The 12229-nt window shown below is 52.7% G+C and overlaps 3 protein-coding genes across 3 annotated transcripts; all 3 read right to left on the bottom strand.

The window, feature by feature from the left end:
- Window positions 1-891: 891 nt before the first annotated feature.
- ColSpa_00090 (delta 8-(E)-sphingolipid desaturase) lies at window positions 892-2712 on the bottom strand (the record flags this gene model as incomplete). Its single annotated transcript, XM_049266302.1, has 2 exons — window positions 892-2392; window positions 2468-2712. 2 exons carry the CDS (start codon window positions 2710-2712, stop codon window positions 892-894), a joined length of 1746 nt encoding a protein of 581 aa, XP_049122259.1.
- A 4137-nt stretch (window positions 2713-6849) lies between these two features.
- On the bottom strand, window positions 6850-7828 carry ColSpa_00089 (cell surface mannoprotein MP65; the record flags this gene model as incomplete). Its single annotated transcript, XM_049266301.1, has 2 exons — window positions 6850-7697; window positions 7759-7828. The coding sequence occupies 2 exons, from the start codon at window positions 7826-7828 to the stop codon at window positions 6850-6852; spliced, it is 918 nt and encodes a 305-aa protein (XP_049122258.1).
- Window positions 7829-10176: 2348 nt separating this feature from the next.
- ColSpa_00088 (serine palmitoyltransferase 2) lies at window positions 10177-11997 on the bottom strand (the record flags this gene model as incomplete). Its single annotated transcript, XM_049266300.1, has 5 exons — window positions 10177-10389; window positions 10447-10938; window positions 11011-11521; window positions 11580-11680; window positions 11767-11997. The coding sequence occupies 5 exons, from the start codon at window positions 11995-11997 to the stop codon at window positions 10177-10179; spliced, it is 1548 nt and encodes a 515-aa protein (XP_049122257.1).
- Window positions 11998-12229: the final 232 nt, after the last annotated feature.

Genomic DNA, 12229 nt, shown 5'->3' with positions numbered 1-12229 from the left:
GGTGCTCCGTAGTTGCGTGCGAAACGCTTGCAGCACATCACACTCAGCGTTCCAAAGTGGCACCCTGACTACCAGGCATGGAGACGCTACCATGCACCTTCGGTCCTCGTCTCAGACTATCATCATCCCGCAGCAACTATCCTTGGCTTACGGAGTTTGGCGGAGATGGATGTGGCCGGGGCGTGTTTACGGGGCAGATCACAATCCGAGGCCCTTGTCTCCTTGGCGGGGCCGGATGGCATAGCTCTGGCAGGAGGTACTCAACGAACGCAAACAGTCTCCCGCGCATATCTGTGGTTGCTCAGCGTTCAATGTTTCTTGTCCCAACACTCGCGGTTTGCTTTCCTCGCCTCCTCCCCTTTTCTCGAAGACACGATATGTACCAAAAGTAAAACTCAGTGAACGGCGGACCAAGAGAGAGCAAGATGGCGGTATGCGCACCACGCTTGTGCGCAGGGCATGACAAGAAACACGGATTCCTGTGGTGATGGTGAAGCTGGTTCTCATTACCTACTGCACCATCTACGTACTTACACATATCATTGACCTCACAGGTTATGTTCATGGCTTCGATGGACATTGTGGAGAGGCTCGGATCAGGTATCCCGGTCCAAGCCATGCGACTCAGCTCACCCAGTCACCACACAGATACAAGCATACACATCTGCATTTCATGAGAGATCGATTCATTCCTAGACATTACAGTCGACCTTGGCTCGAACACCACAGGCTTCAAGCATGTCGCATGTATGCATCTCATATGCCTCTTTCCATTCTCTACACCGGTGAAGACAGAGAGCCCTCTTCCACATCCCCGCGTTGTTTACAGCCAGACATCAAGGGACGCGAGGAGGGTGACCCGGAGAAGAGAGCCCGACGAATTAGATACGGTCAGTGACGATGGCCGCCCTGAATGTGATCGGCAGCAACCTTTTGGCATTTTGCCAAGATGGCCGCCTGTCGAGATACTTCCGCGAGCCGACCGATAACATCCTTGTTGCCATCGACGAAGCCGTACAGGGCATAGGGGATGCCTACGTCGTTGCAAAACTCCTGTATGAGCCTCTGCGTCTTACGCAGGTTGTGCCGCGGGATGCGTGGGTACATGTGGTGAACAACCTGGAACTGCAACCCCCCGTGAAAGAAATCGAGCCAAGTCGGGCAGTCAACATCCATGGTAGTGCGTAGCATCTTCTGTGGGAACGACTCGTGGGGGCCCAGGTCGGCCGTGCTCATGGCGAAGTGAGACAGCGTGATCTGGACGTGCAGCGGCGCTTGGAACATGTGGCTGACGATTACAAAGACGAAGCGGTCCCAGTTGGTAGGGATAGATTTGTACACGATGCCGTAGCCGAACCAGGCCCAGAAGAAGACCTGCCCGGCCACCTCGAGCCAGCGGTGCCACCAGGCGATGCCCTTCTTGGGGCCACGGCCCATTATGAGGTGGTCCCACGAGAGCCTGTAAAGATTGAATCGACCGAACAGCATGATGGGGTAGTACAGATACGACTGCAACGATAGGAAGAACTTGGCTGCGAGGTCATACTCCATCACGCGTTCGTAATAGGACGATGTCAAGTTGCCGAGGAACCGGTGAGACACGGCGAAGAAGGGCAAATGCTCAATATCGGGGTCGTGCTCAGGGGAGTTGGTGACGATGTGGTGCACGTTGTGGTTCCGCTTCCACCAGCCGATGGATAGCCCGCCCATAAAGTCAGCGATGAAGATGCCGATGCATGTGTCAACGTGGAAGTTGTGGGTAATGCCCATATGTCCAGCATCATGAGCAGTGAAGACCAGCTGGTGCCAGAAACAACCCAGGCAGGCGGCACTCAGGAAATACCATCCCCACCGCAGGAAGGTCAGCATACCGGAAAAGAGGAGCGTATACCGTATCACCTCGATGGCGTAGGCACGGTAGTCGCAGTCGTACAGCCCCTCGACCTTGATGCGCTCGTCAAGAAGCCTGTACTTGTGTACAATCTGCCCCTGTGTCTCTTCATCCAGGGTAGGGTATTTATCGAGATCAAGGCGGATCTGCTTGCGCGTCTCCGAGTCGAGGAAGGCGGTTCCGTCCATGTCCTTGTCGTCGTGAGCGTCGTCGGTAGCCGAGGTCGCCGAAGAGACGGATGCCGCACCGTGTCTGCGGCGTATATTATTGTCTGCAGTGTCGAAGACGGGGGAAGCTTCGCGGGAGCTGACGTCGCTGGGGGAGGAGGCGCCAAAGAAGCGCAGGGTTTCATCATCCTCGGCGTCGTCGACGTCGGGGCTATCCTCATCGAGAGTCCTGAACTTGCCTCCCTGGATAGGCGGCACAAAGTTCCTCCAGTGTCCCTCGATTCTGCCGATTCGATACCTTGTCATCTGCGCCTTGGCCTCCGGGGAGTGCAGTCTACAGTATTGGAAGCCAGGTCAGCTACTTGTGTCGAAGAGGACGCAGAGTCTGGAATCGCATGAAGGTGCATACACTGTGACTTCGTCGGTGGCATCCCGCCCGACCATGTGCTGGATAGCCTTGTCGCCGCCAGGGTGGTACGCTAACCACCCATCCAGCTTGACGACAAATTGGTCAATGATTGTGACGACTCTGCCCTGAGCAATCAAGCCTTCGACTTGGCGGCGTGACATGAGCGGGTATTCCCTCGTCTTTGTCGGCTTTCCACGTGACGCTGATCCCGCGGCTGCCGCAGGGGCATTGGCGGGGGTGGCCATTGCGATTGCGACAGTTTAAGATGCGACTGAGGCGGCAGAAATGGTTGGGAGAGAGGGATGAAAGGCAGCGGGCCGCTCGAGCAAACTCCTGGAACCCAATTGAACGAGTTTGGGTTGCTGGAGAGGCAGCTGCCGGAGTTGGAGAGTGAAAAAGGACGAAGGTGAACAAGGTAGTGTAGAATGAGGAAAGAGGTGCTGAGTGCTGTGCGGTGGTTCGTTGAAGCTCACCGCATGTTGTTGATTCGAGTGTCTAAGGTAAGCAGGGTCCTCCCCTATGCTTCTATTTGCACAAGTACCGGCGGTACCTTGGACCATAAGTAAAGCAAAGGGATTGACTCCCTTGGTACATCAATAACAACCCTTGTCTAAGCTTTGAACATTGGCCACACAAATAGTATACATAGGTGGGCGCGGCCGCGTGGAGAGCTGAGACAGGTCGAATCAAACAGATGGCATTTCCGGTGTAAGTGCACAGGACGGGGAGTATCTTTTTCGGGTGGTGTTCCAGGGATCTGCGGCAAAAACCCATCTCGATCTGTTTCTTGGTTCAGGTACTGCCAAAGCGGAGACGATTACCTAGTTAGTGGCCCGTCGGGTGATCGGAAGCCGCTGCAGCCCATTTGTCGTTCCAGGACACTGCCACTGCCACTGTCGGTGCTAGGAATCGTGTGAGAACCAGCGCTCGTCGGGCCCGCAATGGCGTGTTTCTCTGTTTCTCGTCCCATGCCTAGCTATCCGCAGTCGAAGTAGCCAACTTTTTCTCATGAAATTTGGGAATTGAGTTGGTTGAAATAATCAAGCTATAAAGAGTTTGCAAGGATCTCAACATAAGGTCGGACGCAGGTGGTACAAGAAGAGCCGGCACATTTTAGGGACTATTTGCCTCTACTAGGTATCTTGTATCCACTACTCTTTTCTCTTTTGTCCATGCTAGCCCTATGGTTCTCTCTTTGGCTCTCTGCGTTCTTCTAGTGACCGAGGTGATAAAAAGAGGATGGAGACAGGATTTTACTAAGACCACATGTGTCTGGCCGAGTTTTATCAACCGCGTGGATAGCTCGCTGAAAGTACGTGGTAGATTTCCAGGCCCGGGTGCAACTGTCAGATGCACCTTGACACTGTGAGCGTTACTCACGTGACTGGTCACATGTAGCCTTTTGACATCTCCCAAAGAGCATGTACTTCGCTCATGTTCCGCTCATAACTTGCACCTGCCCTACATCATATCAATACAGAAGCCGTTCAAGCTCGCACCATGAATTAGACCGGAAGACTGCAGGCCTGCGAAATCAGCTACACGACGTACGAGTGGCATAACCATTACCAACGCGGACACCCAAGCTCCATGGTCCTAGGAGCACTGCGTTTCGAATAGGGTTCGAGGCATCGAGGAAGTTTGGTATCCTCATTGCAGTCTCTAGGCACTTTCATGTTGAGTCTGGCTGACTGAACATCTACACCGGCTGGTTTGTTAGAAGATCCCCGGGTAAGATCCACGTGGCTAGACTCACCCTTTGTAAGGCTCGCCTACCTTGTCACACGGCAAAGGTACCTGGTGCTTTCCTAGGTGGCATAAGTGGAGCAGTCTGTGTTACGCCAACATACACTAAACAGAAGGCTCCGCTGAACTCGGCCCGCTTGTTCAGGGCTGGAAGCGTTTTGCTGCTGCGCTTCTGCATTGGCGCAGACGGGACGTTGTGATCGAAGGCTTTCGGGACACCGGGCAAGTTCAACTTCACGTGCTCCGAGAACTTGCTAGTGACAAAGTGAATGGTGATGTCCAGACTGTCAGATATGATCCCTCGCTTTTTCACCGCGGAAAGGTTCCCGTGTTCAGTGCAGGTGATGGGTTCAGCACTAGAGATGCAAGACAACGGCACAGACGCAGGGTTGCGCAGATGAAACCCGCAGCCAAATACCGTAATACAGCCCCATCAAGACCATTGGCAACTGAAGCCAAATTCAATGGCCCGATTGCTGCTTCCGGTTTGCAACAGTGAATGGGCAGTTGGCGACTGCAGGAGAGACAGAGTGACGACAACCAACTTAGCTTCTATAACATTGGTGCAGTTCGGCAATTCAAGGGACCAACAAGAAATCAGTCTTAAAGACCCAACAAAGGTGTTATGTGCCACCGAGTTGCCTTGAGAATCAGCCATGGCATGTGGGCAAGGGTACTGCGGGGTCGTACTAGCGACTCCCTGTCTTGCTATCACACAGAAGGCGGATGGCCCGTCTATTGCATCGATACGGTTCTACTTCTACTAACGAACCCCATGATTACATCGCGACAAGTGGTTGAAGCCGGGTTAACTGTTGAGACCTCGCCTGGCTTTCTCCCATGCCACGTCTCTGTTTCCTGGGTCAGACCCAGCCAGGGGCGTATCAAGGATATTCATGCTGTCGGCGCTTAGTCTCGTCGTGACTTCTTGGTTGGGTAACTACGAATTGCGCCGTTGGCCACAGCGGAGCCGGGCGGTTGAAGGCATGAAATGTCGATCGAGCTTATCTCGAGGAACATTCCAGAAATAAGACAGCTTTCGAACAAATCAAAGCCCATCATAGTTTTGATAGCGACTGAGACGAAATATCAAACCTTTGATTCGGGCTGAAGACAGATCTTTCCGATTTAACCAACAACAATGGAGCCGTTACTAGATCTTCACCAGTCCGTCTGGCTGTGTGCAACCAATATGTGGTTCGCAGTTTTAGCAATGGTCCGGAGCGCAGACGCGACCATAAGACGTGAGACTTGTGTGATGTAACACTTAGAGCTTTCGAGCGGAAGCAATGGCTTGGCGGTGGCCAGCTCGGCATGAGAGGCGATGTCCACACTGTCAATGTTTCCAAGATCTGAGCTTTCCAGCCAGTGTACCACAGCAAAGTTTTTATAAAAGGGGGGCGATGCCATCCAGTCTCTAGGCCTCTATCTGTCCCATGATATTGTGACCGTCATCCTTAAAGTCAACTCTCCCCCTCTGCTCTTCTGCTACTGCCTGGTATATACTTAAAGAGTGACGGCATTGTTCTCTTACTCGGGGCAGAAACGTAAGAGAGCTCCACTACTCTTGGTTCATTGCGGATGGCGTCAAGTAACTTGTCCTCAAATGCAACGAGGGCTGATCAGAAGGGTTGAACATGTAAGGCCGCGTTTTTGTTTACAGCACCAATTAGAAAGTCGTATTCCTCCATTGATACTGCTGAACGGCTTGAAAAGGGGACGAACCAAGAAATCCCGCGGATACTGTATAGGTAAATGTGTATAAGGGGTTGATTCCGTATGATTTGTAACCCCTTAACTGAGAACCACATGCCAGAAGTGCATGTTTTTCATGTGCTGTTACAGTTTGGAGGCCCACTCATAATGTTCCTCACCCGTTAAGGGCAAGGGAGTGACGCTGCATATACCCATATTGTATAAACCAACTTCGACTGGGCTGCCATCCACCAGCGTCAGGCGATGGCGGACCGTGTCCGAACCAGATATGAGTGGCAAGAAAAGAACGGTCACTGCAATACTTGACATTCAGAGAAGGGAGTGGTCAGAAGACTGAATGATGAGAAGTCGGACTTCGACCCTTGGGGCTCCAAGTCTACAACGCAATGACTATGCACTCTGCCGAGAATGGCCACTTTAGCTCTAGAGAAAGAAAACGATTCGGATTGAAAGAAAAGAACAAGAAAATAATGGAAGACTGATGAAGAAAGAAACGGGACTTGGTGTTTTAGCTAGAGAACCAATAATTTGCTAGCCATGGTCACATGTTGAGAACTTTTGACTCAGAGGCCTCTGCGACGTGTCAGTCTCAACACCTGTAGTTAAGACAACTGGTCTTTGGGGACGCCGCTGAAGAAAGAGGAACATGCTCAACATGTCGAAACCATCGGCAGCAAAAATTAAATTACTGCAGTAGTGTTTGGCTTTTTGTGGCCATGCATATGCCGAGCATTGAAAGACACGGAGGTTGCTCCAACGAGGGGGTGACCACGCGAAATTGAGAGAGTACTGGTTAAAAGAATTTATTGAATCACCACCATCCCAGACCAACGTCATGTGTGATACCCTCGTCCAGGGCCCGCCAGCGGCCTGACATCTATGAAACCTTGCCCTGTTGCTTTTGTTTTTGTTTGCTTAACTCATTTGCCAGAATCCGAGTACAGAGCTCCAATACCCCAGTACTGCTCGGCATTGAAAGTTGCTGCCTCGGCGTGTTTCCAGAGATCGTTGAAGGCTGAAAAGAGAATGACATCGCTCGGATGGCTTGCATATGCCTTCTTTATCGAGTCGACTGCCAGCTGCTGCTCCTCAAGACCAGGTACGGCAGCACCGTTGGCGTTTCCCTTCCACGGCCACCCAGTCTCCGTGCAGACAATGCGCTTATTTCTGTCAGAGAGCTGGGCCTGAACCTGGCCGACCATCCCCGTAATGAAAGAGCCTGCATTCTCTGCTGCTGTGTTACTGTCGAAAAATGGATGGATGTTCATTGCGCAGTAATCCGACGCATCGCAAAGCGAGGGGTTGGCAAGGACCGCCACGAAGGTGTCGACAGTGACAACAGGTCCGGTGTAACCGGCAGCGCGGAGAAGCTGGCGTGTCTGGCCTACGGCGGTGACCATTTGCTGCGCTGTGGCCTTGCCATTGTTGACTAATTCATTACCGACACTGACAGTGTCGATCAGGGACCAGTCACTACTGACGGCTGAGACAATGGTTGCGACCTGGGTTGGGATCGAGCTAACATCAAAGATGCCCAAGAAGAGTTTCACGCCGGCCTTCTTTGCCGCAGGAAGAGCATTGGCAATCTGGTTGCAATCGGTGCCGTAGGTGCGGACCACCGAGTATTTCCCCTTCAGTTCTGCAAAATCGGCATCAATCTGCCCAGCTGTTTTACACTGTCCACTTGCGGTGTAGGGTGCATAAGCAATGCCATTGAGGGTCGTGTTCGAAGCGAAAGAGGCAATCGTACCCTTGACATCTCTAGTGCCTATCTTCACATGTCAAAATCACATACTCAGGCCCAGTAATGAGGTTGGGTGCTTTCTTACCATGAGGGTGAGCGGCGGAGAGCCCGACCAGGGCAAGGGCCAGCGCTGAAGGGAGACCGGCTGACTTCATCTTTCAGTTCTGGTAGGGTACAGGTGTTGATTCTAGGCCAAAGGCGGGCAAAGGTAGGAAACCTGAGAAGGTAATAATCGAAACCCTTTTTCGAGGTTTCGGTCCAAGTCGTGTGGCTTGCTGGAACAGGATCGTTCAATGTTGGAATCTGTAACGACAGCAGAAGTGTGAGCTAACCAAGCTGAAAGAGAGTAGAGAATGGTAGGTTCAAATGAGCGACTATAACAAAAGCAAAAACATCAACAGAAAGGAACGGATCGCTGTCGAGACAGCTTCAGGGTTATACGAGGCCGACAACGACAGGCGACGATACAAGACGAACGATGAAGATTACAAGAGGAAGAGAAGGATAAGATGCGCCTGGCAGGGCGACATGGCGTAGTCAAGTAATATTTGCCTTTGGCCAGCCGTTGCTGCGACCATGGCGCCTGACCCTCTTGCACCAGCTCAACCGACCCATTGGAAGAGAAACAAGCGGCAGGAGCCTCGGTTTCCCTGTAACGTCGGAGGAAAATACCAAGAGCTCCAGGAACGTAGTAAAATGAAACCCGTGGGGAGTTGTGGGTGGGTGACGGGCCAAGAAGGGAGGAATGAAAGGGGGACAGAGGGAGATGGAGAAGGGAGGGTTCAGTCGTGAGCAGGAATGTTGGTCTCAACTTGTAACAAACGAGCAGGCGCGAGCGATGAAAAGATTATCAGGCACTCAAGGGACCTTGCAAGATCCAATGAAGCAACAAAGCCACCCGTCTCAAAACTTACCTCTCGAATCAGGTCAACCTGACTTGGGTTGTTGCGTTGTTGATGTAGCGAGTGCCGGTACCGTCTTGTCCTTATATTTTATGGCCGGTTGACTAAGACCGTCTTCCAGGGTCGTAGTAATGCTCTCAAATGAACCGTCTTTATTGTGTTTGATGTTTGATGTTCGATCCGTGATGTCGCTGTCGAGTTGGAAGAGGAACAATGTGTGCTTAGAATGATTGTGGTCAGGAATGTGGATTTTTGGCAAATCTTTATCTTACAACGTAGGTCAGCATTTGCACTGGAATCCTCGTTCCCCGGTTGACAGGAAGTCCCGAAGCCTAGTTGAAGAGGCTTGTTCGTCGACTTACAGTGAGGCAAGGCAGCGTGATGGATAAGGTTGCAATCTTCCTGTTTCGTTTCGAATGGCTTTGTAAAGGAACGGCGGTCTGCTTGTGAAAGCAAAGAGTAGTGACAAACTGATCTTGCTATCAAACGATTGAATGAGTGCGTAAGGAGACCGGGTGGTCAAGAGACGGCAAGGACCAACATGGACGAGCTATCTTATACCAAACGAAACGAGGCAGTAGATCCATACATCCAAAATCTAGACCAAGACTCCCCGCCCGCTTCCCGTCATGGAGAAAGAAGCAATGGACCAAGCCCAGAATGGATGCATCCTTTCAACCCAACACCGAAGCCCGGCGGCCAAAGGCGGTGTCAAACAACCAAGAGGCGTGCCTTGGATTACACACCTAGACGGGTACCCGATCCAACCGCAGCGTAGCGTACCAAACTGACTGGGCCATGCTTACCATGTTGTGGGCTTTGATCTTGGTCGTCCTACGCCTTGGCACTTCGTGGGACACAATGCGGAATCTCCACCTCACAAGCCGCCAGCGTTGTCGAAAGAGGGCAGGAAGCGGGTGATGGACCGTGTCTCAGCAAGACCCGATGGTGGTCTAGAACGCCCAGAGCGCCAGAAGCCACGGAAGCTCCGATTTCTTTGGCCGTCCCAGGCGAAAGGAGGAAAAGAAAGCAAAAAATCGACAGAGGCTAGACCCTCAGGCTGCATCTCTCGAGGTGGCTGGTTGTTGGCGGCGTTTGACCAGATAGCTGGATACAGTCGACTGTCCCCGATGCCGGATCCGGCGCCGGCCTGGCTACGGGAAGTGGGCATACGATCTTTCGTCTCTCCCGTCCTTGTCTTTGATGGCGTGGCCCAGCCTTTGTTTGCCCTCCTGGTCTTTTGTCTGTGTCGCTCTGCATCCTGAGTGTCATAGAACTTGTCACAGACATCACCCGAAGCTGTCTTGCTGGCTACCGAATCATATTCTATCAATTAGTAGTATGTGTATGTCTGTCATTACATGGGAATACAGCAACTCTGCGGGGTATTCGAGCACCCAACTGCCTTGGTGCGACCGGCTGTCCCCTCGGTCGAGGGACAAGGTGGGAAAAATGTACACCGACCGCCTCCCGGCGTCCTCTATCTTGAACACTTAGTCCGAACCTATCTGGCAAACAATGCCCCTGGGGACACGGCCATCCTTCGAGTCATCCAGTCTAGTACATGTCGTAACGTACTTCGGGTCCTAATGGGGACAGCGTTATGATGATTTGGAGCTCGACTTCCTAGTCATAACCTTGGTGATGGCGTGTCGAATTGTCACACCTGCCTTCTCAATGTCCTTTTTCGGCAAGCCTGTGGTGATGCACACCTTGAGCGCGGGCTGAATCTGCCAGCTGTTGTCCTTGGGATCGAGGTTGTTGGCAATAGGCATGCTCTTCAGACGCGTAATGAGAACCCCGTTGGCGAGCGCCTTGAGTGTAAACCAGTCAGCAATGACTTCACAAATTCGGTGAATGCTACAACTTACCTCATCGACGCAGTCCTGCAGCAAGCGTTCCTGGTCCTCCCTCGTCAGCTTGCGTGCAGCGACGACCTCAGCCTTGAGCACCAGTAGCATGATGGGGTTCTCGGGCGAGCTCGTGCAGACGACCCAGTCGCTGCGAGGGTCCAGTTGCGCTCTCATAGCTTTAGTGTTTTCGCGACACTGCGTGAGGATATCCGGATTGGACTGCAAAACACTAAGAGTCTCGCTGGCCGTAACAGCAAGCATGGCAGGCAGGGCGGCGGAGAATGTGTAGGACGCCGCCGTAAGGCGCTGGTGTTCGACAACATCCTTGGCACCGGCGCAGAAACCGCCGCCAGCGCACAGAGGTCCTGCGAGGGAACCCGCGATCATGTCCACCTGCGAGGGGTCGACGTTTTGTGCCTCGGTAAGCCCGCGACCAGTTCGGCCGAGAACACCAAATGACCATGTCTCGTCAAGAATAATGCGGAACCTGTACTTTTCCTTCAGTTCGACCTGCAAGCCTGTTAGTCACCATGTTGTCTGGGCGGCCGGTACTGATGGCGTCCACACGGGCGCTCTACTTACAAGTCGAGGCAGGTCGGCACTGTCACCAGTTGTCTCGAACAAACCCTCGGAGACAATAAATCTTCTCGTCAATTTCTTGCCCTTTTGGTCCTTGACCACTTTTTGAATAACGCGCTCAAGGTCGTCCATGTCACCATGGGCGTACCACTTGATGGTGCTTCTGGAGGCCTCCATCCCCTTGCGAATGGAGTAGTTGACAGCACGGTCGGCGACAATAATGTCTCCACGTTTACAAAAGGCCGGAATGACACTGGAGATGGTGGAGAAGGCTTGGGCGTAAACGATGCAGGCCTCTGTACCAAGATAAGCGGCGATATCTGCCTCGGTCTTCATGTGCACGTCTTGGGTGCCATAGAATTGGGGAGGGCCGCATGGACCGACGCCGTATGTGCGCAGCGTCTGGATGGCCTTGTCCTTGATTTGTTCGTTCGCATTGAAGTTATAGAAGTTATACGAGGCAAGGTTCGTGACGGTGCGTCCGTTTGCAAGTTTGGTTTTAGGCCCGGTAGGTCTGGACGTAGACTTAGTGAATCGTTCCGAGGGAAGGACATGAAGGGGGACAGCCATACCCAATAATGACAGGCAACCTCTCAGCTTCGATCTCCTCAAGTGTTGTTTGGGGGGAGACGAGGGGCTCGGGGGTCCAATCTTCGACCAGCTCGTCGATTTCCTAGCAGATAGCGTTAGCATTCACTCGGGCGTCAGGATGTAGAGGGTACGGCTGAAATATGAAGGAAGAAAGGCATTCATGCGTACATCGTCGCGTAGTTTGATAAAGTTCTGCTTCTGGGTGGAATAGGACGGCGACAGGAGATAGCGGACGAAGAATATGAACAGGACGAGCTCGATACCGGATCGGATGGGATCGTTCTGGTAGCTCGACTGGATGTATCGAATGAGGACGGCGGATCCAGGCACTTTTTGGAAGGCCTCGGAGGCCTCGTGCAGCCAGGCGATGACCTTCGTCTGGGCTTCGCCGGCGTCCATGGTGACTTTGACGAGATACGACTCGAGGAGATGCCAAACAGTCAATTGCGCAGAGTCTCTAGACAGTGTACGGCGATGGATGGGAAGGGTCGACGCGAGTTGTAGGTAGGCGGGTGGACAACGACCGAAGAGCCCGGCGCTGAAGAAGAATTGAAGAAGCAGTCTGGCGTTGGACCGGGGTTGGCGGGTGCCCGCAGATGTACTAACGGGACTGTGTACTCTATACTCGCTC

Source organism: Colletotrichum spaethianum, assembly GCF_022836535.1.
Source record: "Colletotrichum spaethianum MAFF 239500 DNA, contig01, whole genome shotgun sequence".
Lineage (NCBI taxonomy): Eukaryota > Fungi > Ascomycota > Sordariomycetes > Glomerellales > Glomerellaceae > Colletotrichum > Colletotrichum spaethianum.
This window is presented reverse-complemented; position numbering and strand designations above follow the sequence as displayed.